This window comes from Orcinus orca, chromosome 2 (assembly GCF_937001465.1).
Source record: "Orcinus orca chromosome 2, mOrcOrc1.1, whole genome shotgun sequence".
Classification (NCBI taxonomy): domain Eukaryota; kingdom Metazoa; phylum Chordata; class Mammalia; order Artiodactyla; family Delphinidae; genus Orcinus; species Orcinus orca.
The window spans coordinates 18,852,620-18,879,674 of NC_064560.1; the positions used below are offsets into that span (position 1 = coordinate 18,852,620).

The window sequence follows — 27,055 nt, forward strand, 5'->3', positions numbered from 1 at the left end:
TTCTTTAACAAAATGTTCAAAATGCTCTACATTTCCTTTTTTAACTTTAGATTTTTAAGTGCTAAGTTGTAACCACTAAGGTGGCCAGCCAATGATAGAAAACAGAGTATTGTCCTTTCTTTTAAAAAACTTACCAAATATCTGTTAGGTTCCTTGACATCTACTGAGGGGAAGTGTTCCTGTATGATGAAGTCTAATAACATCCTAGAGATAAAGGGGAGATAGCATCAGTGTTCCTCAGAATACAGTAGTGAGTATCCAATCATCTCAATCCACTCCTGACATTCATGAATTCATTAGATGCATGCTTAGAATTTTAAAAAGTAAAAGAAGGGATTCCCTGGTGGCACAGTGGTTGAGAGTCCGCCTGCCGATGCATGGGACACGGGTTCGTGCCCCGGTCGGGGAAGATCCCACATGCCGCAGAGCGGCTGGGCCCGTGAGCCGTGGCCGCTGAGCCTGCACGTCTGGAGCCTGTGCTCCGCAACGGGGGAGACCACAACAGTGAGAGGCCCGCATACCACAAAAAAAAAAAAAAAAAAAAAAACTTAAATAAGATTTTACTCCCAAAATAGCCATAGAGAAATATTTCCTCAATACCAATCACAACTGGAAATATGTTTCTGAGATCATATTAGATGCCATCTTATTATGTTATAAATTCAGATTAATTCAATAAACATCCATTGAGAACCTCCAAGTGCTAGGAAAAAGAATGACAGACCCAAACCCAGACATTAAAGAGCACACAGTCTATTAGGGGAGAAGAACATCTGAAGAAATGACATTACCGTATAATACATACAATAATAGAAATATATAAAAAGTATAAAGATAATAGAGCAGAGAATGATTATTTATGTGTGGAAGGTCATGTAAGATTTCACAAATAAGATGTCAAATAAATTGGCCAAGGTTTGAAGTTAAAATATTTAAGTTGTATATGTATCCTATGTTTAATTCCCTGTTTTAACTGACTAATGAGTCAAGTAACTATTGATACTAGTGTTTATTGCATTGGATAAGAGAGAATCCTGAAAATAACTGGGGGTTGTAGATATGACTTGGGAATTATTAAAGTCCAGTAGGAGTGAGTTCGTTTAGAGTGGATTAGAGAATTGTTTCAGGCGCTTGGGAAACAAAAAGGCATACATACATAGTCATGTTAGCCAGTCCAGTCATTTTAAGGATAAAGTGCTCACCAATATACATGAAATGTCATAGAGATAAGTGAAATATAACTGAATTATGACCACCAGATAGAACAATTTCAGTGACATAGTGAATCTGAGCAGAAGTGACCCAAAAAAAAACAAATGAGAAGTGAAAATGCCCAGTGAGAGGAGACTTCTCTCTCAACAAGCTGGGATGACCCTGAGTTCAGTAAACATTTGTTAAAAAGACTCAGAGAACGGTCATGACAATGGTGATAACTTCTCTGCTCTGCACGTTCACTTCCCTTTCCCCATTCTCTCCGTGGACCAGGTATCTGGATTTACTAAGCTGATACCTACAGTGTAGGATTCATATTCCAAATGATTCTGGTTTGTCTAAGAGAATTTTTTTCTTATATATTCTAATGGCTTTTTAGAACTGTATGCTCTTAACAAATGGAAACAGAATTCCTCTTAAAGGAGTAAATATTTTTAAAAATTTATTTATTTATTTTTGGCTGCATTGGGACTTTGTTGCTGAGCGCCGGTTTTCTCTAGTTGCAGTGAGCGGGGGCTGCTCTTTGTTGTGGTGTGCAGGCTTCTCACTGCAGTGGCTTCTCTTGTTGCGGAGCATGGGCTCTAGGCACGTGGGCCTCAGTAGTTGTGGTACGCAGGCTCAGTAGTTGTGACTCGCAGGCTCTAGAGCACAGGCTCAGTAGTTGTGGCGCACAGGCTTAGCTGCTCTGCAGCATGTGGCATCTTCCTGGACCAGGGTTCAAACCCATGTCCCCTGCATTGGCTGGTGGATTCTTAACCACTGCGCCACCAGGGAAGTCGGGAGTAAATGTTTTTGTTTGAAGAAACGTCCTGCTAAGTTGGCTTGAGGAAGACAAACTTTGTGAGTGCAGATTCCACAGGCACCAAGGCATCAGAGTTTGATGGAAGATATACTGCATGACACAAGGGGAAGAGCTTTTGCTCTTTTGAAGGAACCATTCATCTGTCTTCCCTGAAGAAATCTCCAGTAAGATTTGTTCTTAAGTGCTTTGTGCAATTTCAGTCTGTTCTTTGTTTGCTTTTGTCCTGTTGAAGGGACTGAGCTTCATGTCTGGGTCAACCCAGGATGAAACAGGCATCACACACATGTCAAAACCAGAGTCCAGGAAAGAAGACATATGAGACAGAGGACGCATCCTGGGAATCCCAGAACTTGGAAGGGAATTGCAGAATTGGGGAGTTTGAGTCACTTCCACCCAGGTGTCTGGGTAGCACAGAGGCCCTCAGTTCCAACTGGGTTGCACACTAGATAAAAGCATTCCTTGAGAAAAGGATCTACTGGGTCTAAACCCTTGTTTTTCAGCCTCATAGAAACCCACACGATATTAGGCACACAGCAAGTGTTGAAAATATCTATTAATTGAGTTTGGGTTTTATTTACAAGAAAACCAAAAATATTTTAACTTCACAGCACATAAATAAGCATTTCTTTCAATTGTCTTCTACCATTGGAAAAAATGGTTTTCTAACCTTAGTAAATCCAATTCACCATAGTGAGCCAAAATTTCTAACGATCCAATTCTAAACCATGATTTTGCAACACGCAGCACTACTGCACCTGGAAAAGAAACATTTATTTTAGCATAAACTATTTTAAACTACGCAAACACAGCATGTGTTTTTCTTTAAAATGAAATGACTTTAATAAAAAGAATACAGTGATTGGATGTATCAGAAAAACAATTAATTTACATCCTAGAAAGGGTCAAGGATTTTTCTGTCTTTCTTTACGCCTGAATCAGTTAGAATGTGAGGAACCACAACACCTTCAGAAATACTGAGGCCCCAGCCTAGTGAGATGCTGCTTGGTTAAACTGTTAGGCTCCCACTGTCTCCTCAGTTGTGACCTTTTCCCTGTACCTCACCCTGAAATATAGAATTAGTGGAATATTTCTGTGGCACAGTCCCTGTACATGACTTCCATTTGTGTAACTAATTGGAAATTAACTTCAATTTAAAAAATTTGCATATGTTCTAACTTATGAATATGCTGAAGAAATACAGTGAATCTATGCATTTTGTGATTGTTTGTAGCCTTCTATTTCCGCCTTCCGTTCTGATCGTAGACATTAGTAATACAATTAGTAAATGAAGTCACGCTTTTTTCTTATAAGGAATGCTGTACTGACACGTGTTTCCATGTCAAGGTGAGGTCTATCCCAGATGACAAAGCTGCTGCTCTGCTGGTGCTGTCCTTCAGTGAAACACCATACTCGCTGCTACCTCTGGGCCTCTGTTCACTTCTCCCTGCCTCAACCCCTCTTCTCTCCATACTGAAATCCTTGCTAACTTTCTAATCTTGTGCTCAAGGTCAATTCCCACTTCCTCCATAAAGCTAACCGGATTGCCCTTTTCCTAACCTCAGATTATTTATTATTCATTTGCTATGGAGTCTATAGTGTCTATTGCTATAGACACTATTGCTATAGTGTCTGAAGACTGAGTTTCTTAAGACCAGGGACCACGGTATATACTTATTACTCCTGGACCCCCAGAGATGAGTCCAGTGGTATGCACAGAAAAGGGCTAATTAGTATTTTCTGGGTTGACTAAGTTATCCATATAGTCAGGACTCATTCACGCTAGTAATCTGAATATTTATTTTCATGTGGTTTTTTTTTTTAGCAATAAAAATACATTCATTTAGAAAAAAAGAGCTCAATAGATGATTCTGAATGTTTGCTTTATAAATAGCCATTGAATCACTGAATGTCATTACTGAAAGACATAGAAGGTGTCATCTCATCTAACCCCTCATTTTAGTTGGAGAAACAGGGGGAAAATGTGACTTGCCCAAAGTCACAAATCAATTCCCACAGAGCCAGTTAGAGGTTTCACATATTCTTTTTGCCTGTCCAGCTCTTTTCCTACAGTGTCTGCTGGGCAAATATTAGGGAAAAGCACAATCAAAATATCTGTATATGACTTAGATGTGGAAATTCTATGAACGGCCTAAAAAGGAGAAATACTTGAGATAATTTGAAACCATTCAGTTTGGTTTCCAAACCATCTAATTCAAAATTCAGATTAACAGGGAATTCCCTGGTGGTCCAGTGGTTAGGACTCTGCCCTTTCACTGCTGAGGGCCTGGGTTCAATCCCGACCAGGTCCTGGTCGGGATTGAACCCACAGGCTATGAGGCGCGGCCAAAAAAAAATTCACATTAACAATATACATGTCACAGACATAAAAGTAGTATTGTGCCCATCATATTAACAGTCTGTGATCGGAATCTCATTTCCAATCACCATAAACAAAAAGACCTAAATAGCTGTTAAAGCCCCATGTGCAGTAATAGTATGCATTTTATCCAGATAATATTAGGAGAGAGAGAGAGAGATGCCTTAAAGATAAATAACCTTTAATTCATGTTTAATTAACATGAATACTCTAGGGGGATTATTATGAAAACCTTATCAAAACATATTTTTCGCAAAGCATGAAGAACATAAAATGTTCTCTTGGTGAATCACTATAAACAGCAGTAAAAACACTGGCCCGTAACACAGTGATCCAAGGGGCCCAATAAAGCAAGTAGGGCTGTCAGCGGTTCTCAATAGCTCTGCATTTTAAATAGTTAAATATGTTTCTTATTGATTTTCAGGTCTCCTGCCTCTCCAGAGACTCAGAGTCAAGTTTCTCTCGCTCTTCCTTTTTCACTGCTCTATGGCACTTTCTCATCCCCTTTCTAATTTATTTCTGACCTACTAAAAGCTGAAGGAAAAGTTAACCGAACTTACTGGAAGTAAACATGAAGTAAGAGCAATCAGGATCTGAGGTAAAGTCTGAGGGGGTCTCCTGGGAAGGAAGTATATGAATGTTCATGCACTGGCTTTATAATGTTTTGCTGGCTGTTCATAAACTTCCCAGGTTAACTTCCCAGAAGTTTGTTGTTAGAAAAGGATGGGTTAGTGATGTAAGGGTGTGGGAAAGGATATTCTATTATAATATCATAACACTGAAATTACATCATGAAGATCCCCAGGTCATGTTTTAAGAAGACTGCAAAGATGCCCAATTTCTGTTGTTCCTGAAGAACTTAGTCTAACTTTATGTAAGTGTTCTAAGAACTGCTATTACCTCGTTCTTTCACAACGTTTCCATTGTAGAACTGATCTCTCCATACTGCATCATCACTTACAACCAGACTGAAAGGTAAGAGAATCAAACAAAGTTATACTGTACTGTACTTCTAGCAAGCTCTCAAGAAGTAACTAAAACTATAAGAAACGATGAGAAATCATGCTATTGGGGGTTTATCTGCTCACTTGACTGACACATTTCTGGAGATAACATGATGCAGTCCTGAAAGTTAGCTTCAAGGGAAGAGGAATTACCTTGCAGCTCTGCTAGTGGGAATTCTGAGATAGTACATAGCCTCACTACACAAAAATTCTCTCACGGAGGAACGAAGCACAGCTCTGCCGTCGCCATTTCTATGGGTAATATGATAAAAAAGATTTTCAGTTATAATTAAGATAACACCAATTTTTATTTAGATGACTAAAAAAAAAAAAAAAAGAAGTACCGGGAGTATGGGGTTTTTCCTGAGCCTTTTAATTGGAGCTCCCACTTTTCACCCTGCCTTAAAAAAAAAAAACCTAAATATTAGCAGATTTGTGTTAATATTGAGCAGAAAAGCTATTATTCAAGAAAACATGTAGTACCTGTTCATGTAAATTCCAATAAGATGGGCTCTTCCATCCCAGAGCTGATCTGCCCATATCCCAAACTAAAAGGGAAAATTATTCATGTTTATTAACCTTTAAAGTTTTTATTGTAATTTATAATCAAAGTTACCTTGTCAAAATTGAAAATGGAATAGTGCATTTTTAAGATTATAACAATCAACAACCTGAATAAAGGTGAAAATAAAATTCAATCCATAAGACGTAACTGAAATTCATTTAAAAAACATAAATTTAAGACATATAATTAATTTCTTCATCATCTTATAGCTGAGCTCAAGTTTGTTAGGTGTAGAATACTGAGAACTGATCTATTTAATTCCAGAATAGGAACTAGGAATGATTTATTAGTAGAAAATTTGCCTATACTATACACATACAATATAAAATCAGGAGCATACTGTACCTGAAAAAATTGCTTTTGAATGTACATGGTTAACTGTTTCCAAACTTTTCTGTTAAAATTTGTTTGTGGTTGTTCAGCTCCCAGCTGTGCCACTTACTAGTTGTGGAAATTTGTTTGAGTAACTTAATCTCACTGAGACTGACCTTTCACTTCTGTAAAATGGGAAAACCCTTGCCAGATTGTTGTAAGAATGAATGTTAATATACGCAAAATGCCTTGCATTGTGTCCAACACACCAAAGTGCTCAAAAGAGGGTAATTATTATTATTGCCAACAATTACTTGCTAAGTTAAACATCACTCTATTCTCTTAAATTAATCAATTAATCTTTAACTCACAAGAAAGTCACAGCAGTTTCAACAGTTGGTTCTGTGTTTCCTCTCCTTTTTTTAAAATCAGATTCCACACATTGAACTTGCTTCAACGTCTTGCCGTATTTCTAGAAGGTGCCTTCTTAATTGCTTCAGCATGTATAACATCCCCAATTAATCCTGACTTAATTTCTAGCAGTTCTAAAAATGTTCTACAGCTATCCTGGCAAAATTATATTCTATTTGCCCTTCTGAGGCTTTTATATTGACTCACTGTGTGGCCTGACTTTGCCTAAATCTCTTGCCAAAACTCCACTGAATGAATTCTCTAGCGATAATCACAGAAATGTTATAGTGTGCTGCCCCAGTTTTCTCAATTCCATTAGAAAAACTTACACCCTAGCTTTATCACAAGAAATCACATCAGCTAATCTATATATGACACATTCTTTTAGAAACATCTTCTTGAAGTCTCAATACACTAATATTAGAAATTAATGCAAAATAACTTCTTCAATAGGATAGCATTTCTACCAGCTGTTTATATTTGCATAAGGAAGTGATATTGGTGCTACTCTTACCTGGTGGCCCCCATATCTGTGAGCCAATGGAATGGATCCAGGTACTATCTTTTCGCCACTTACAAGCTGGATAAAATCATCTGTTTCTGAGACAGATAAATCAAGGTCCAAAATATCTTCTAGCACTTGCTGAGGCAGGAAAAGAAAAATCTTCTTACAAACTTAAGTAATCCTTTAATAGTTTTTGAGAAAATAAACTTTATGGAAAAAAGAAAATTAAAAGGATAAACTTCTTCCAAAATTACATTAATATTTTCTCAGAAGAGATGTACCGTACTTTCTAGGATTATTTATGCTACTTGGGAAAATTAGGTCTATTAGATAGTTCTAAAATTGTTATGGCTTTCTTATTATGCATGGTAAAATAATATTCTTCCTAGTACATATTCTTTAAAGGAACTAGAAAAAAATAAATGTCCTATTGTTATCCCAAATTCATCTATATCATGAGAGAATAATTTAGAATTTGTTATTGGAGCCCCTTTCTAAGAATTTAACTCATTTACCCCTTTTTTCCATAAAAGTGTGTTTTCCTTGTAAGATAACTTTAAAATGAAACTGAGTACTAGGCTCCAGGAATAAGTATCAAAAAGTGACTTCTAAGAATGACATTCTCCAAGTTATAAATTTTAAACACAAAGATAATCATTTATCAATAGATTAACAATTTAACTCTGAAAAAAATATTACTAATTTTTTAGACAAAAGTTATAGTGAGTTAAGTGTTGTGAAAAAGTAAAGCCTAACCTTTGAAACTGCTACAAGATGTACTCTTGATTTGAAAGGAGTGGGGAAGGCAATTGAGAACACACAGTTTTTCACTTTACGCACATAATTTTCTTTAACAGGATCAATTGGCAACACAGCTGATAAAAGAAAAAAGACAACCCTTCTTAATGTTCTCATTTGTTGCATATACAGCATTAATCGTCCTTAGAAAGCCTACAGTTGTTGAAGAAAATCAACTTAAACTACTATTTTGTTCATACTTTGTTATTTAAACTTATTTTCAACCATATCTATTCAATATTCATATATTACAGTATAATTAAACTGTCCAAGAAGATGGGAGATGAAAAAAGTTTAAAACAAGACACATATCCTGTCTTCAAAGATTTTCACTTATGGGAGACCAACGGGATGTGCAATTTATTTATAAATAAGAATATATGAATAAAAGGAGGTGAGCTGCATTACAGTATCAGAATTACAGTACTGGCCAATCCAGTAGATCCAACCAAAAAAATATTTGACAATCACATTCTTTCTGCCCTTCAGAAAAATCATAATTAATTGAAGGAAACAGATACATACATAAATAACTCTAAACCAGGCAACAGATGTTTTACTAAATGTACAAAACTGCTTCCAGTCCCATCAGAAACTTCAAAACATTTGATACGTGCCTGTTCACAGGGCTAGAATTCTAAAAATTGCCTCTAAAGAGATAAACTATGTTTCATGAAGTCCATGCACTAAAGCCCATATACTTTATTTAAAAAGCTGTAGAGAAAAAAAGAGAGCTTTGGGCATGCTTTAGATACTCAGAAAATGTTTACTTTTAAGTACAATTCTTAAAATCTTAATGTTTTCCTAATCCAAACAATTAAAACAAAAAATAGAAGAGGACAGGTGTATTACTAAAACAAGGGACACAAAAACCTATGTTTCTGGATAGAGATATTATCAGGATGTCACTGTCACCAAATTTTTACTAAACATAATGGAAATCCAATCAAATTATTTACTAAACATAATGGAAATCCAGTCAAAAATCGTAGGATTTTTTTTTTGAAGAAAGAAAGTGTAAATCTGAGAAAACACTTTTTTTAATAACAGAAATGGGAGCTTCCTTATCATTTTAAAAATTGTAAAAATAACTAAAAATATTGCTATCCCCAAAATAGATGTAAAAATCAATGGGACTCCATAAAAAGCACAGAAACAGTCCAAAGTAATGTAAGAATTCCCTATATAATGAAAACAATATTTTGAATCAGTGGAGAAAGGTGGCATCATGTCAATTTGTTCAATTGTTTGGAATAACTCCTTTTTATTCCACACAAGCCTAGGTGAACTAAATGTCAGTTATAATAGAAACAAGAGAATTCTTATATCTTCTCCATATGAGTAAAAAACAGGCAAACGTGGGTCAGATTTAGCTCTTTACACTTTCCCCTAAGTACATGGTGAATAAGGCAGCATCATGGGGGAACAAATGGGTAGTCAACCAAAAAACAGATTTTAGTATCCATCAAGAAAACCTGACTATGATTAGGAGTAGATGATCCAATAGTGTATTTTCTCCTCTTTTAGGAGAGCCTCTGTGTGGAAATAGACTAAATTATATAATTAATGCATTATCTTTTATGATGCTCTAAAATTTTAGTAGAGCATGGGCAGTATATAACGTTTCACTAATACTTATTTTTTTGTACTGATTGACTCACATTTTGGCAAGGCAGCTGATCACCTAACACCTGTGATCACTGGCCAGGGAACAAAAAAGACTAATTGCTTCAGAGGTACCCAGTCCTCACCCTTGTTACATTTATCGAACTAATCAGTCATAGACTAAGACCCCAGAGAAAATTCCAAATGCATGTTAACCCGTTATCTTAACATTTCAGAGAAATCGGTAGTAGAAATAAGGGTATTATTTCAAGTCTTCAGAATTCAGTTTGGTCTAAGAATATGAAATGCACAAAAATTGCTCACCTTTCAGTGCAACTCTTCTCTCAATCAATGTTGTTACCAGAGTTACATTGATAATTCATTTATCAGTTATCTAATAACATCAGGATGAGGTGTTTCTATGCAGTACTATGAAACAATATATGGTTATATTTTGTATGTAATCTCTCCTTGGCTGTAAAACCTGGTCCTACCTAATGTTTTGAACAGTATCATCATTATGGAAATAAAATGTCTTCGAGTGTAGCCAATTCTCCAATATCAAAATAACTTTGAAAATGTTTCAACTGTACACTTATTCCATTTTTATCACTGTGACTAGTTGTTTCATTTGTATAAGTGCAGTCAAAAAGGCCCAAGCCATTTCTAGACTGTGCACGAGAGGAGTCTGTTCTTTGGCAATTACTTGCACAGCTTAGACAATATTTTAACTTTCTAGACTCATGCTTGGCCTAGTTGGGTCAAAGGAACTACTTTGTATTCTGCATGTCCTGTTGGTGGGTTATTGTTCATGGGAAGTTTAGCTATACTATAATGGTGGAGGCCTTCACAAATTTCATCTGCCTTCCCCCCTACTTAGCTTTGCCAAATTACATCTTTTTAAGAGCTAGGTTATTGTTTTAATCTGGGTAAACAATTTCTAAATGAAAATGGCATAACAGAATTGTGTAGTGCTCTATCTACCAACTATGTGAGCTTGGGCAAGACACTTAATTCCTATATATCTGTTTCTCTACCTATAAAAAAAGGGCAAATGAAAATATTCTAAGTCACAGGATAGTTGCAAGTACAAGTGTTTACTGCAACACTCTATTTTGGCCAACTCCACCTGTGGATATTTCTTAATACATAAACCTAGATCAAGATAAGCCACAGGTGCATATTAACAACCTTAATTTGTAAAGCACCTGACATCTTTTATATAATATTCTTCAAAATTAGGGGAAAAAAACCTCAATAAAACTGACATTTTTAAAAACTTCTTTATTATATGCTTTTATTCAGTTAAAAAATTTTGAAGATAAATGTAAAAATGTGCTCAGCTATACGGGTACTTGCATTCTTTAATGCAAAATGCATGAGTCAGAAGAACAAGAAAAAATATCAGAGCATCACATTTGCCTGTTTGCTGGTCTATTTTCTCATAAGAGTGAATTTTTTGAGGACAGAGTTAAGCTTCTTCTATTTCTGTATCCCCAATGCTTACACTTTCTCTGATAGGCTTTGTGCGTTTGTACGCATGTACTGAATGATTAATTATATCACTTCTCTTATAAAGACACCCTCTCATTACCATGAGAAGAGTAGATCTGGCCACAGAATTAAGGAAAGGTCTTTCTAACCCTTAACGGGCATTAATCCTGTCCATTCTCCAGTATTCCCCGGGCTGGTTACAAGTAGGTTCAACATTACCAAATATTAAACAACTTCGCACAGCTCAGTACACCCACGAGCGGGACTCACATATCCAGATGTGAGCAAGATTGCCAAACTAGGCCACAATATACCTATAAGGTTTTCAGAGGAGAGCGTCCAGAAGTCGAGAGACGAGGCTAATCTAACTTCTCTTTCACAATAGCCCTGCTCGGGGTTTGACTTGTTACTGTAAAGATGCAAAAGGCTGGCACTTCCTGCAAGGCCAGGTCGCCATAAGGAGCAGACGACGGCGTGGCAGGTAACACCCAAGAGAAGCAGCCGCGGAAACTGGAGCCTCCGGATTAGGCAGCACGACAGGAACCCGATGCTTCGCGTCCTACTTCTGCCTAAATACGCAACAGGAAAGTTCGTGATTGTTCGTCGGGCGCCCTGTAGCATTTCTAGATGACAGCCGGTCTAACACGGGTGCATTTTTGCGGAGACTGCTGGAGGCACCGGCTGGGCGGGGTCGGGGGAGGGCGCTCCCCAGAAGGAAGATCACGCTGGTTTCTCCCGAGCCAGCGGCGGGCGGGCGGGCGGGGTCACGAGAGGATCTAGCCGCCCCACCGCCGCTCAGCCCCCTGCGGCCGCTCCTCCTCCTCCGGGGCGGGGCGCGCCCTCGGGAGAAGCGAGAAGGGGCGGGGCTGGCGAGGCAGAAGCTCTTCCGCTGCCGGGCTTCCGGCTCCGGGTCCCGGCAGGAGGGGCCGCCGGGCCAGAGGCGGAGCTGCAGTTCTGCCGCGACTTTCAGACGCGGACCATGGCCTCGTGCTGGTGGCGGTGGCGGCGCGGCTTCTCCTGGAGGCCGGCGGCGCGGAGTCCCGGGCCCGGCTCCCTCGGCCGCGCGGGACTGTCCGGGCTGCGCGCCGCCGCCGCCGCCGCTGCATCCCGCGCGCAGGTGAGGCCGGGTAGCGCGCGCCGTAGCTGGGCGCAGAGGTCACCGCACTAATGACAGCGGCGCCGCAGAATGAATGAGGGCGAGCTGCACGAGCGGCGGGCGGGGGCTGCGGGGCTGCGCTGGGACGCGACCCAGGGCTGGCGGGGCACCGAGGACGGGACAGAACCGAGGGGTGGGCGACCCGCGCGGGGCTGCAGAGCCGTGTCCTGGGGACAGGGGAGCGTCTCGGGTGTGGGGAAGGGGCGGTGAGAAGCCAGGTCCCGGGGAAACGCAGGTGTGGCCCAGTGGTCTCTTGGGGTATGCGTAAAGCGTGGAGAGCGTCTGCAGGTGTTTCCTTTCGAGTTGCAGCCAGGGCTTCGGGGGCAACAGAACTTAATTGGGATTTTAGAGCAAAAGGTGCTCTGAGCGCTCAGAGATACGGAGGGTCCGGGTAGCCTCGGAATAGGCGGAAAAGTCTCGTGGAGAACGCAGGACTGATGCTTAGAGTGGACCGGAGTTCAGTCCTGCGGTAGTTGTTTCGGAGGGAGGGCACACCTGGACGGGCTGGAAGGAGAAGAGGCCTGAGGATGTCGCAAGTGGAGAAACCTTGATTTTTAAATCGACCTATGACTTCTTGAAGCAGAGTCAGAATCTGAGCACTAACCGTGACTCCCTGACGCTCTCCCCTGCTGCCTTTGGACTCCATCTCATTTTTCTCCCTTTCCGGTCAGTTTAGCTCCTGTGTATTGACAAGTTTCTATGGCTCTGTGAGTCCTTTGCCGCACTTTGTAGTGATTAATTCCTGGCGTACCACAGGCTAGGCTCGTACTGGTAAGCATAACCACGCAAGGCCTGTGGACTCACTGTCCTTTTAGAGACTTCTCCGGTCGCATAGTAATTGTATGTGTTCTCCTCTCATCCTCCAGGCTCATTTTTTTTTAAAGTTTATTTGAATTTAGGACTCTTCCGTTTCAGTCAGATTTGGTGCACTTCCGTGTCCATCAAAGACCATTTCCCAATATGAAATATGTAGTATTTCTAAATGTCTACTTTGGGATACATATGCATACATAATCACAACTTATCCAAAATAGACATTTGGAGAGAGAATGGCCGCTGGGCTAGTCTATGGATTAGGCAGTAAAGAGAGATACGGGAGAAAGAGAGTCTGCTGGGATCCATTTCAGTACTGTCCTAGCCAGCCTTCAGATATTTCCAGTACCGCAGATGAGGATGTTATTTGGAGAGATGGATGCACCCACCACTGATGCTACTGATACTTTTTTTCTTTGATGCTCCTTATTTATTTATTTATTTTTAAATTCCATGCCCATTAAACAATTATCTTAGCTACAGAAAGGGTGCTTTCCTGGAGAGAATATGCTGGATGTCTTCCATGTCTGCCTTAATGACCACAAGGAGGAGCCTTGCTGGTAATGCCAGTACCGTGTATTTCTGATTCGTGTCAGTGGTATTTTTCACTGTAAATACATGAGCCTTCTGGTGTCTGCCTCAGGAGGGTGTGTTGTGGCTAGTTCAAGTCCGTTAGGGCCTGATAGTCCTTGGGGACGAAGAGCAACAACAGTAAAGCCACGCCCGTCTCTCCCAGCACAGCTCCATTTTTCCTGATGTTTGTATGTTCTCTCAACTTCTTCATTGGTAGTGTTCAAACATCTTGGAATAGGACAGAAACCAGTGTGTATATGATTGTAACAAATCGCTTGTCAGTATGTCTTGATTCTTACTCAGCATTTTCTCTTTTTTAAAAAAAGTAACTTCATGAGAGGCAAGGTTGGCTTTCAGGGAGAATATGTGATGGAAAGACACAAAATCGGAATTGGGAGATGGTTGTTGCCTGTGCTAGCAGTGGCACACCAAGTGGCTCCGGTCACACCACTCCCTTTGAATACTTTCCTGTTCTCCTGAGCACCTCTAACCTCACTTTGGGAAACATTGCCCGAAGGTACTCTTTTTTTTTTTTTTTGCGGTACGCGGGCCTCTCACTGCTGTGGCCTCTCCCGCTGCGGAGCACAGGCTCCGGATGCGCAGGCTCAGCGGCCATGGCTCACGGGCCCAGACGCTCCGCGGCATGTGGGATCTTCCCGGACCGGGCCACGAACCCGTGTGCCCTGTATCGGCTCTCAACCACTGCGCCACCAGGGAAGCCCGCCTGAAAGTACTCTTAAAGCAGAAGACAGCTTGGTTGAGTACATACCATATTAAATGTACACAGCTAAGAGCCTTACATATGATCTCTCAATTAATCTTAGCATCTCTGTGAGTAGAGATTATCAGAAAGCTGTCTCAAGGTAACTACCGGGAAATGTTGGGATCTGAGCCAAGATCCACCTTCCAGGCTTTCAACAAGCTACACTGTTGCACTGCCCAGTTAAGAGCCTCTGTACTAGCTGTGTAATTTTAGCTCTTCACCCCAAGTTAGAGGTTAGGTCTCAGACTGAATAAGCATCATAATAAACCCTAAATTCGTGTGAATCATTCACGCATGAAGGCTGACAGAAGTAGGTTAAGTGTCATGTAATGGTAAAATGAAAGGATTATCACTTCTTTTCCGTAGGACATTTTAATGCCTGGGGTGTCATAAATGTCCTTACTGGTTTAATGAATATAATGCTATGGTGAAAATAGAACTCAGGACCGCCTTCTTTGGCCACTGCCTGCCTGGCACAGTCAACCTTTATTGTCATTTTAGTATGTCTAAAGCAGGGTGTGTTCACTAAAGAAAATTCAGAAAATATGAATTTTAAAAGAATAAATCAAAAAGCTCCCACGATCCTATTTATTCCAAAATAACGATTTTTAATAGCCTGGTTTATATGCTTCTAAACCCTGTTTTCTGATTTTTTGTGTGTGGGTGTACACATTTTTAGTGGAATCACATAATGCACACAGTGCTGTAGGTGCTCTTTTCTTTTGATATATTGTAAACATACCCGTATTACCAGTTTTTCAGACTTTTCTGAATTTCAGGTTCCCCGGCTGTATAAGAACAAGTAGTTGTGAGAGTCAAATAGTGTGAAAGCACATTGTAAGGCTTTATTACCTTCGTTTTCTTTTTCTACTGCTAAATCCATCCTTTGTCAAGATATTTTCTTCAAGTATTCTGTAAGAGCCCTTCACACATCAGATTAGTAAATTAGTAATTTTTGAAATGCCTGTGTCCCTGAATTCTTCAAGTTAGCTGCTGTATCTGTGGGTCCCCACTGCTGTGCACAATAATTGTTGGAACTATTTGTCGGCACCACCTCTGAATCCTTTAGAAGTCGTCTCTTGTTGTTCTTGATCTCTCATTAATATTATCAAAATGTGCTGCTGGGCTTGCTTGTTTGTTGACATTACTTTTCAAGAAGTACCATTTCCAAGTATATTCAGGAACAGTGGCTTGAAATAGGCAAGTGTTTGTGTAACTGTAAATTTCTTCCTTAACGTTGAAATCCTTTCTTTTTCACTGTCTGGGCAGATGCTTTTGGGATCTTGATTATTCTTTGTTTTAAAACAAGTTAAGACTTTAAAAGAGTGTAAACAACACTAATCCTTACTATTCTCTGCCCACTCTTAGCTAAATGGAAGGGAATTTCAGATCTGGAAAGATAGATGTGAATATGGAGCAGTCTTTGGGGGAAGGGATAGATTATAGATGCTTTTTATTTTCTGCTTTTTTATATTTTCTGTAATGACGAATATTGCTTTTGTAATAAGGAAAGAAAACTTATTTTTTTCTAAAGTCTGCAGTCTAAATGGACAACTAAAAGTTTACTTTTATTATAAATTATGGGAGTTTTAATTTATCTAGTGTTATAAACAAGTTTTTCACAAATATTCTTACAAGTTTCTTAATACTTTTATTTTATAGATGTCCTATTTTAATCTTGTGAAGAGTTTAACATCTGCCTTTCCAAATATGTATAGTATATCACGGTAAGTTTATAATCCGTATTGCAACTAAAATTATTGGCCATACTGCCAGTAAATTTCTATTCTAAATTGTGATGGGCTAGTCCAACAAATTGGATATGCTGTTTAACTAAGTGCCACAATATCTGCTCTGTGTGATCTCTGCCTTTTGAAAAAATGGGAATACAGTTGTCCCTTGGTATGGTGGAGGGGGATTGGTTCTAGCCACGCCTCCACCTCAGATACCAAAATTGGGGATGCTCAAGTCCTATAATATTTGCATACAACCTACACACATCATCCCATATACTTTATTTTTTTTAAAGGAACATTTATTTATTTATGGCTGCATTGGGTCTTTGTTGCTGTGCGCGGGCTTTCTCTAGTTGCAGCGATCGGGGTGGGGGGGCTACTCTTTGTTGTGGTGCGTGTGCTTCTCATTGCGGTGGCATCTCTTGTTGCGGAGCATGGGCTCTAGGCATGAGGGCTTCAGTAGCTGTGGCTCACGGGCTCTAGAGTGCAGGCTCAGTAGTTGTGGTGCACAGGCTTAGTTGCTCCGCAGCATGTGAGATCTTCCCGGACCAGGGATCAAACCTTTGTCCCCTGCATTGGCAGGTGGATTCTTAACCACTGCACCACCAGGGAAGTCCCCATCCCATATACTTTAAATTTATTTATTTATTTATTTATATTTTTGGCTGCGTTGGGTCTTTGTTGACGTGTGCTGGCTTTCTCTAGCTGAGGGGAGAGGGGGCTACTCTTCGTTGCAGTGCACGGGCTTCTTATTGTGGTGACTTCTCTTGTTGCGGAGCATAAGCTCTAGGCACAAGGGCTTCAGTAGTTGTGGCACATGGGCTCAGTAGTTGTGGCTCACGGGCTCTAGAGCACAGGCTCGTGGGCTTAGTTGCTCCGCAGCATGTGGGATCTTCCCGGACCAGGGCTCAAACCTGTGTCCCCTGCATTGGCAGGCAGATTGTTAACCACTGTGCCACCAGGGAAGCCCCTCATCCCATATACTTTAAATCATCTCTAGGTGACTTATAATACCTAATACAATGTAAATGCTGTGCAAATTGTTGTAAATACAATGTAAATGCTGTGTAAATAGTTACCAAGCATGGCAAATTCAAATTTCGTTTTTTGAAACTTTCTGGAATTTTATGAGTTTATATATTTATATATATAAATATATATTTTTATATATATAAATATTTTTTTTCAGTTCGAGGTTGGTTGAATCCGCAGATGCGGAACCCATAGGTATGGAGGCCCAACTGTATAAAATTTAAACTCAGAACACAATGAACATGGTTTATATTTCTTTGATTTTGTGGGTTCCCAGGGTCCTGGTTATAAAAATTGATGTATTGTTGAGCAAGATCAGAATTCTGTTATGTTTTTCTAAATTATAATGACCTTTTTATATTCATACTTAATTTCCAGCAAGTATCTGGGCTTAAATTTTCCATCATCATACTCTGCTGTATATATATGCATAGGTCTGTATAATTCTTACTTAAAAGTGAAGTTATCTCAGTAAAGTAACGCTCAGTCTTCCACTGTGTGCATTTCTGCCTCTCCAGGTTCCATCACGTGACGCCAGCAGTGTGCTGCTGTAGTAGAACACGGAGCGGTGAAAAATACACTGATCCTTTTAACCTTGGCTGGAGAGACTTGAAAGGTCTGTACGAGGACATCAGGAAGGTAAGATATTTTTGACGATGCTGTAAAGTAATGTTGATTTCTTAGAATTATGAGCAAACAGTGCAGGTTTTCACATGTGTGCCGTGCTGTTGCAGATTTGATTCCCAAATGTCAGGTTTCAAATGTTTCTTGAGCAACAAGTGTGGGGCATCGTGGAGGATGCAATGCAAGTTACTGTCCAGAGGGGGGTGATGGCAGAATTGGGAAACCGAAAAAAAAGGTACAGGCAGCAGGTACACGTCCAAAGAGTCATCTAACCTTTCCTTGCCAAATCCATCCCGTGCTCCAGGCCTGGTGAGGCTATGAAGCCTCCGGTGACTCCTGCTACTGTCTTCCTGTCGGGTTCTGAATATCAGTGCCAGGCTGACCCAAATAGGGCTTTCTTCGCTAAGCATTCTTTTCCCAAAATTTTCAGTGGCCCCCAGCCTCACGTGGATTCTCAGATGCTGCCCAGAAATGTTCACGTGCCCCTGGTCAGCTTCCTTCCCGTTTCAAGGTTCTGCACTTTGCCCCTGCAGGCCCCACCCGACTCTCCTGTTTCCACCACTTCCTGTCCAGTGGACCAAGCAGAGGCCATGAAGGAGGAACTCCCTGAACGCCTGCTCTGGGCCATTTGCAGCCCACACTGCTGCGTGCCGGCCTCCTCCCCTCCCACCTCAGTGAAGTCAGGGTTCCCTCCTTTCCAGCTTCATCCCTGTACCTCTGGTTAAGTCCCATCCCCTTTGCCTCCTCGGGGCCCTAGGAACTCCTCCTGCAATTCCCTGTTCTCCTGTCTATCTGCAGACTCATTCTCTTTCAGATCCATTTTGGATGCTCCAGTTTCTTCCTGTTTGTCTTTTAAAGGACCATCCCTTGACCCTGTGTCCTCCTACCCCTTCCCTTCCAGTATTCTTGGCCTCTCTCTTTTGCCCCTTCACCACTGCTCCGCCATCGCACTGTGCCTTCCTTTCCAGCCTCTCCTCTGAAACTGCCTTTGCTTCCCTCCACCAAATCCAGTGGGCACTGCTGGTTTGTATCTTCCCGGGCTCTTTGAACATTGGACACTGTTCCCCACAGCCCCCTCTGTGAAACCCACCTCTTGGCTTCTGCACTCTGCTCGTCCTCCTGACTCTTAGGCCATCCTTCAGTCAGCTTCCTGGGTTCCTCTCTGTCCCCTCCACCCCACCCCTATTAATTGTGCCGTCCCTGGGGTTCTGTTGGCTCCTCTTCTCTCTCTGTCTTCAGTTTACCCATTCCCATGCTCATGAGTCCCACATAATACCTCCAGTCCAGATGGAATTTTCTCTCCTAAACTTTGCTCACTGGGCAGCTCCCTGGAATGTCCGTGACTGTCTCGCACTTGGCAGATCTGAAGCTCTGCCTTTTCCTACAGATTGTTTTTTCTCTTGTTTGTCCTGTTGATTGGAGGCTGCCACCCAGGAACCCGGGGAGGATCCTCGATGCAGCCTCCTCTTCCCCTCCACACCCTCCTCGTCTCGTCTGCCTCTTGCCTTCAGTCCCCAGCCTTGCTTTCCTCCTCCCGCCCTCAGCCTGAGCCAGAGACGCCCCCGTTGTGCTCCCAGAGCAGCTGCACTTACCTCCACGACAGCAGTCCCCCCGCAATGTTGTTTTCCTTCCCCCATCTAGACTCTGAGCTGCCTGTAGGCAAGGGGCTGTCCTATTTATCTTTGAAACCTCTGCGTTTATTATCGTCCTTGGCACTGAGTCAGTAACTGAGGGAGTGAGTGGCTGGCCTGCTGGACCGTGTTCACTTGAGCCCTGCTGAAGGTCCTTTGGGTCCATTTGTAGCTCCCATTGCTCCCAGGGCATAAGCTCTGGTTCTCTCCAGCAAGTCCCTGAGGGACAGATACAGTAAACACACATGCCCATCACCAGGAAGGCTCTCCCTCCTCTTCAGAAATCAAAATCCTACTTATCCTGTAATCCCCAGTCAAAGCTTATCTCCTCCATGAAATGTTCAGTTTTTCTCGTCCACACTGATCTCTCCATTCTTTGAACTTTAATGCACTTAACGTACGGCATTGTTCAAGTTACCACCATATTATTCACTGAATATTTCACATTTTTTAAAATTTTGCTTTCCCAACTCAATTGGAAGCTCCTTGCCATCAGGTAAACCATGTCTTACACTTTCCCTATGAACCTTTGGCTTGTGTGGCTAAGTAACGGCTGAGCCAGACTCTGACCCCTGCTCTTCTTTCTGGCCACGTCTCGTCTTCCAGCCCGATACCCACTGACCTCCTGCTTCATTGGCTCCTACACTCCCCATATTTGTCCTCTCCCCTCCATCTTCCAAGCTGCAACCAGCCCTGTTTCTTTCTCTCTCCAGCTGTCACTGGCCATCTGGTGCTTTCCTCCCCCAATCTGCTGTCTCTTGGAGTCATGGGGCGGCGGCAGTGCCCACCCCAGCACTGAGGCCCCTGGGGGCGAGCCAGGCATTGCTTGTGGCCCAGCCACACACAGCCAGCTTTATGGCCATACAACATTGGAACCGTTTCCTACTGAGTGTTGAATTTCTCAGTTGAAATGAATACACTAAAATCAAAGTTTTGTGAAAGAAATCCCACTGACTGTGCAGTTATGATGCTGTATTGACACAGAGAAACTTTGTTTCAGGAACTATTCATATCTACAACAGAACTTAAGGATATGTGTGAATACTACTTTGATGGAAAAGGAAAAGCCTTTCGACCAATCATTGTGGTGCTAATGGCCCGAGCCTGTAATATTCATCATAATAACTCCCGGTGAGTTATTTACTTTCTCCCCTTTATTGGTTTTATATTTGGCAAACCTTCCTTCCCAAGGTTACTGTTTAATCTCCTGTTTAAGAAGTAGCATGTATTTGAGAATTCACTTTGTGGTAGTTTCTAGCTTTGTGTTCCCAAGGTCACCCTGGAGTCTAGTCTGGGCATCTTCCTTTTCCATGCTTTTTAGTATCTGTGGAAGAACAACTTCAGCTGCAAATAAACATTTTGGAAAGAATTTTCAAAGCCACATTGAGTTTTCTCATTCAGAAGTAAAGAATACCAGGATGTATGCATACTTGTAATCATTGTACACACGGGGCCATTAGTCCAAAGGTTGATGGTTATAAAGTCATGAGTTAGGCCTGGATTCTGGGCACCACACCCACTGCAGGGCCTGACTTCCTGTGGCCTTTGGAAACGTGCCAAAGAAAAATCTTCTTAAAAGAAGGCATTTTGACTATCGGTCTTCAACTTCTATGTTACAAATATGTATAAATTTTTCAAATATTAAAACAACTGCAATGTTTTAATATTAAAGGAAAACGACAATGGACCCATTGCCATTATTTTTTAGACTCTTTGCCATGTTACTGGAGTGTCTTCATAATTTTTTTTGTTACATCATGTAATCTATTGATATAACCTCCAGTAGACAGTAATAGACTCATACATTTCCCTAGTGTTGAACATTTGCATTACATTCCCTTTTCTCTGTAGATAGCACTTTAAGGAATGCCTAAGGTTTGCCAGCACTAAATTTAAGGTTGCTGTCAGAATGAGTGTCAGATGTTGCTTCTTAGCACATGCTTGCCTCTGCCCGCAGCCGTTTGTGCCCCGCTGCTGTGCCTATCCAGCTCCACGATATGATTCCATGCTCATGGGTGCCTCCCACTTACCCTGAGACTTTCCAAGTGCTCACAGTATAGTTTGAACAAGCAGTGAAATCTCTGGCAGTGACCATTTTCCCATCATCAGGACCACTTTCACCTTGCCGGAAGGCAGGGCAGCAGAAATGCTCCCTCTGAACCAAACTTGAAATACCTCTCACGTGGTCTAGAACTGGGTTTCTCAGCTGTGACTCTGCTGACATTCAGGGCCAGATAATTCTTTGCCGCGGGGACTGTTAGGTGTCTTGTAGGGTGTTTGGCAGCCCCTCCCCTAGTTGATGATGACCAAGAAATTTCTCCAGACATTGCTAGATGTCCCCGGAGGAGCAGAATCGTCCCTGGTTGAGAACCACTGGTCTAGAGATAGTGTGTGTTTATATTTTTAATTTCTCAGATTAACAATACGGTTCATCACCCTCACAGAAAACAAGGGAAGGAAAATATTCTGCATTGCTCACCTTAAATCCTGTCAGCTGTTATCCCCAGAGTCAGTCTTCAATTTACCTCATTGAAACTGTATAAACTGTTGTTTGCAGAAAAAAAATGGGAGACTATATACCCAGAAAAGGCATTGCTGGTTTAAAGAAAAGGAAGTTCAATTCTGCATTCTCCAGGGATGTTCTGGCTACAGCTTAGGGCTTGCTGAAGGCACAGTATGGAGGCATCAGGATGTGAGTCGTGACTGTGGCGTGCATTTGGGTGGTACAGTAGCCTAACGATATTATTCTCCAAGCCCCAGCTTCTTGAGAATACTTACTTCCTAAGGACCCTTTTGGATCAGGCTCTTAATAGGCCAAATATTGAGCTGTTAACTTCCAAGCCACTTAAAGCAAGAGGGGGTGGGGAATGGGGGGAGGGCCTGGGCCATTTGTGATTTTGCTTGCTGAAAGAGGTTTAGAGCCATGTGGAGCAAAGGTAAAAGATTCTGGGCAGGACCACGCAGGCCTCTGTTTCTAGCTGATGCCACCAGCAGCCGTTCCACTACTTCACCTGCCTGCTTGTTGGTGTTGGCAGAATTGCGAGAGGCCTGCTTCATCATTTGACAGTCACAGTTTAATGGCTCCTCTAAGGCTTATTAGACATCATTGTCTTGCTTCTGAGATGTGTATTAAATAGGTTAACAGTAATCCTGGAGGGGATTTTGGAAAACAGAATGGAACAGATACCTCAAGAAATGGGGGGTGGGGGAACTACCTTCTACTGAGTTTCTCTTTTTCCTGTATTAAGCTTGTCCGTCGTCCATTATGTGTTCCCTGCTAGATCACTTCACTGGGAGTTCTTAACCTGAGGTCCGTGAAAGCTGAGGTGGGGGTGGGGGGGGGTCTGTGAGCCCCTTAGAATTGTGTGCAGAAATTTTCATATGTTTGCACGCAAAGGTATACATGGCTTATAGCATATTCTTAAAGGGTAATATGGCCCCCAAAACCTTAAGGCTTCATCTTTATTTTTCTTCTGTGTATCCTGATAACTACAGTACCTGGTCAGGTAAGGTAGGATGCATACAACAGATAATCAGACTTGAAAGGTCCAGAAAACAGAGTTGTGGTGGATTCTGAGCCACGCTGCCCAGATCCCCCTTCCCTGAAGGACCCTTTGCCCCAGCTCCTGGGCCAGTGTTGCTGGTGGAGAGCCTTCAGTTCGCAGCCTCTTCAAGGGTTGCCCCGGCTGCAGAGAATCCTCTCACCTTAGCCAGTCCACGTCCAGGGACTGACAGATGAGGGGCCATTCTAGCTCCAGAGCACACGATGGAGTGGCTGTGGCTCTGGATGGGCCTGCACTGCAGAAACTTCTCCCTCTACCCTATCCTCTTGTCTCCTCCCCCTCCCTCAGGTGTTGATCCCAAGGGCATTTCTGAGTAGACATTCTGTACTTTAAACGTGAGAGTGCTTTCCCGAGAACCCAACCCTCAACAGAGTTCAGCAAAACCCAACTACCTGTGGGTCAGAACTTACCTTATCAAAGAATCCAAGTCAGAACTGAGCTTTATAAAGAATAGATTCTATGAAATTGCTCTACTTATTGACCACAACACAATTAGTGTCTCTTCTCAAACAAGCCAAACCTGTCCTACTCAGAGACCTCATTGAAGGCACCTGTTCTTATCATCAGTCTTGACACCGTCAGTTTCTCGTGGAAATCTGGCACTGGAAAGTGGATATCACTGCCAGTGATTAGGATAACAGGCCTACTCAAGTTACATTGGGCACAGATCTGTTGATCTTGACTGTACAAATAGTCAAGTGGCATTGAATCCCACTAGTCTAGTTTACAAAGCCAGACATTTGATTAGATAGAACAGATAAGATGCAGTTTTCACCTTAGTAAATAGGTCAAGCTTCCAAATGCGATAAAACTCTTAAATTCAGAGGAAGTAACTTTTGTGATTGTCATAAAGACAAAGGAAACTACAAAAACTTACTCTAGGGAAACTAACAAAACAGTCATCATCACAGCACCAGCTCACATGAATGATTCCTAGAGTCAGGCCGCTAACGATTCTAGAACCATTCTTGGTTTCTGTGTGTTCTGCATCATTGAGCCAGCTACTGCTGCGGCGGCTTATGGGTTAGGAAGGTTGGTGCCACGAGAAATATTTTTGTCTTTAACCTAGGAGATGGCACTCTTGATGTGTCCATACTCAATTAAAATGGATCTTGATGTAAAGTCTGTGATAAGGGATACGTGCTGAGGTAGAGGAGGCTTTGATAACCAGGTGGTTGTCCATTTCATGGGTGAGGTCAGGCCCAAGCCTGAGGGGAACATCATTGAGAGCAAGGCGGCTATGGGGCTTTGAACATGGTGTGTGCTCACTCGTTGGCTCCCACCACCCAGGGGGAGGCTGATTCTATCACTGAAGGAATCAACGTCTACACGTTCATCAGCTGTGCTCAATTTAAAAAACCCAAATGCTGCATTATTCTTTTGCACCCTGGATCCTGTGGAGAAAGCCAGCCTGGATAAGCTGCAGGTCTGAGATATCATCATGGAGTCACTCTCCACATGTCCAGGGCTTCCAAAATGCAGTGTTTCTTCAGTGGCAAGAAGATAACCAGGAGCATGAATCCTGCATCATTTACGATGCAACTTTGCAGACATCTGTTTTTATCTGGATATAAATCTGAAAGATTCAGGAGCTGCTGCTCTTGAATGTCAGTTAATTTTTCTTGATACTAAAACTGCTGATGGATTCGTTACCGTTAAGATCAAGCTTAAAACCGCTCTTCCCTCCAAAGAAAGGCAGTCTCCACTGTAGTCTGGTGCGCTTGTTTGGGTTTTCAAAGGTGAATGGCCAGTGACCAAGGAAAATGACGTGCTAGGCAAGTTGGAGCTCACAGGTATCCCTCCTGTACTCTGCTGTCCCTTAGAAGGAAGGCACCTTTGATGTTCATGCATCAGTGTGCCAGTAAGGAATACAGGGAAAGGGAACAAGACCGCAGTGGCTGGGGGCAGAGGCCAAGGAACAGAAATATTGGGCCGAGGATGAGAAGCGAGAGTAAGGGGTGGGCAGGAACGCCTTCCGTCCCCCGCGTTCAACCTGGACGCCGCTGCGGAAGGGGAGACACTTCAAGGTCGTGTCAGTAATGTGGAGAAACAAGATTTTAGACAGATGAAGTAAAATCAAGTAATTTTAAGAATCAGATCACTGAAAAGGAAACATTTGCGCATCAGCAGAGGAGGATGGTGAAAGTAAGAACTGTGTTAGGCTGAAAAATGGCCCCACAAAAGTATGCACGTCCTAATCCTTGGGACCTGTAAGTGTTACATCATATGGCAAGAAAAGGGTCTTTGCAGATGTGCTTAAGTTAAGGATCTTGAAATGGGAGTGTCATCCTGGATTATCTGATGGGCCGGAAATGCAGTCATTTGTATCCCTAAAGAGGGAGGCAGAGGGAGATTGCCGTAACAGAAGAGAAGGCCGTGTGAAGATGGAGGGGAGAGACTTGAAGGTGGCTGCTTCAAGCTTGTGGCCACAAACTAAGGCCCTCCAGCAGCCAGCACAACTGGAAGGAGCGAGGAAAGGATTCTCTCCTTGAGATTCTGCAGGAAGCCTGGCCTTGCCGATACCTCCATCTCAGTTCAGGGAAAATGCTTTTGGACTTGTGGTCTCCAGAACTGTGGCAGAATTTCTACTGATTTAAACCACCAAGTTTGTGGTGTTTTGTCACCGGGCCACAGGAAACTGGGACAAACCCCATCGTTCACATCATATCGCACGAGTGTGGAGAGTGTGCCTGCTGGGACTTTTCTCTCCCTCTGGAGGTACCGCTTCCGGATGCACCAGATCTGGCAGCGCAGACCCAGGGGGGAGCTGAACACTTTCCACAGTGTCAGTAGTTGAGGGACCCAAACTTGTAGCAAGTCAGCTCAGTGGCAGATAAAGATAGAATCTTAAGTGACGTGGATATATTGTTCAGCATACTGAAAACTTGTGTACTTTTATCAGGTACACAAGTGTGTACTTTTATCAGGTAACAACTAGGAGATGCAGTTCACATCCTGAAGAATTTTAGAGACAGACAGAGAGAGACTTTGTTTGCATTTTAACTAGAGAGTTCTTCAGTACCAAACTGATAAAGTGTTCATTCGTGCCTTTAAAACTCGAGATGATGCGAAGTGTCAGAGAAGAGGAGGTCACCCTCCCATGACTGTGCCTTTCAGAACAGGGGAGACCTCCTGCCCTCCAGCTCCGAAGAGACTTGGGGAGTCGTTGGCATAAGACCTTTAAACTGGGCCCCCAAGTTTCAGGTCATGCCTGCGGTTTAGAGGCGGGGCTGCAGGGGGGCAGCAGAGGCTGAGCTTGTGTCAAATCCCTTCTCAGGAGAAGCTTCCGTTTGGGGCTTGCAGTCAGTCAGGCGAATACCCCACTTACAGAGCAGCATGTCCCCAACTTTGTGTGTCAGAATCACCAGGACTGCTGCTTCAGAATGCCAGTTCCTGAGCCCCATCATGAGGGATCCCAGTTCCTAAGTCTAAGGAATTTTCAGTCTGTATTTTCAAGAGTATTGATTTTGACACGGTGGGCAAGAGATGATATTTAAGAAACACTAATCTTGTCAGAGTTCTCACAAACAAAGTGAAACGCTTCTGTTTAGAATTGGCAGAAGAAAATAAACAGAAGAACATTGGGAAATAGAAACAGCCTTCTGTAACCCAGCTGAGAACTCTGGTCTTTATACAACCTCTGTAGCTTTGGGAATAGAAGCTTCTCTGTCTCGGTTAGAGTGAAACCACAGTTACTATTTAAATTCTTCTGCTTCCCTCAGTTGTTGCAAATCAAGGTAACCCATTGATAAGATTTGACTTTCTTTTTGGAGACAGTTTTCCCACACTGGGGGTTTACTTGTCATTTCTTTAAGACTTGGCATTATATATCAGTATGAATAGGAGGAAAAAGCATTTTATTTAAATCACATGTGAGCTTGGTGAAGGGTATGTGGGGGGTCATTATATTATTCCATCTGTTTCCGTCTGTGCTTGAAATTATTCATTATAAAAATGTTGTTTGAAATCTAATGAAGAGGGAAGAACCTGACTGTTGTGAGGGGCTGGCTGAGTCATCGCACGCTCTTGCAGGTGTGAAGGATGGAGGACAGAGCCACCTTTCGAGACTCAGACTCGGG

At 42.2% G+C, this 27,055-nt stretch overlaps 2 protein-coding genes across 16 annotated transcripts in view; one reads left to right on the top strand and one right to left on the bottom strand.

Annotated features, from left to right (window-relative positions):
- The window catches only part of LOC105748290 (protein adenylyltransferase SelO-like), a 28,125-nt gene extending 16,284 nt beyond the window's left edge, over positions 1-11,841 (bottom strand). For 3 of the 8 annotated variants that reach the window (XM_033439263.2, XM_049706154.1, XM_049706151.1), the window contains exons 1-9: positions 11,400-11,841; positions 7,945-8,063; positions 7,198-7,326; positions 5,879-5,943; positions 5,740-5,796; positions 5,549-5,647; positions 5,292-5,359; positions 2,682-2,769; positions 135-204 (exon numbers count right to left, since the gene is read on the bottom strand). In XM_033439263.2, the coding sequence (XP_033295154.1) occupies positions 135-204; positions 2,682-2,769; positions 5,292-5,359; positions 5,549-5,647; positions 5,740-5,796; positions 5,879-5,943; positions 7,198-7,326; positions 7,945-8,063; positions 11,400-11,706 (1,002 nt within the window). In that variant the 5' untranslated portion in view covers positions 11,707-11,841. Of the gene's footprint in view, positions 1-134; positions 205-2,681; positions 2,770-5,291; positions 5,360-5,548; positions 5,648-5,739; positions 5,797-5,878; positions 5,944-7,197; positions 7,327-7,944; positions 8,064-9,915; positions 10,021-11,399 lie in introns of all 8 variants that reach the window. The other 5 variants (XM_049706156.1, XM_049706153.1, XM_049706152.1 and 2 more) reach the window with 5 other exon arrangements.
- Positions 11,842-11,918: 77 nt separating this feature from the next.
- Positions 11,919-27,055, top strand: part of PDSS1 (decaprenyl diphosphate synthase subunit 1) — a 47,211-nt gene continuing 32,074 nt past the window's right edge. For all 8 annotated transcript variants that reach the window (XR_004486549.2, XR_007475625.1, XR_007475626.1 and 5 more), the window contains exons 1-4: positions 11,919-12,202; positions 16,053-16,117; positions 17,677-17,797; positions 20,414-20,544. Coding sequence is in view for 4 of the 8 variants with exons in the window: in XM_004275885.3 (XP_004275933.1) it covers positions 12,065-12,202; positions 16,053-16,117; positions 17,677-17,797; positions 20,414-20,544 (455 nt within the window). In the remaining 4 variants the exon portion in view is untranslated. The remainder of the gene's footprint in view (positions 12,203-16,052; positions 16,118-17,676; positions 17,798-20,413; positions 20,545-27,055) is intronic.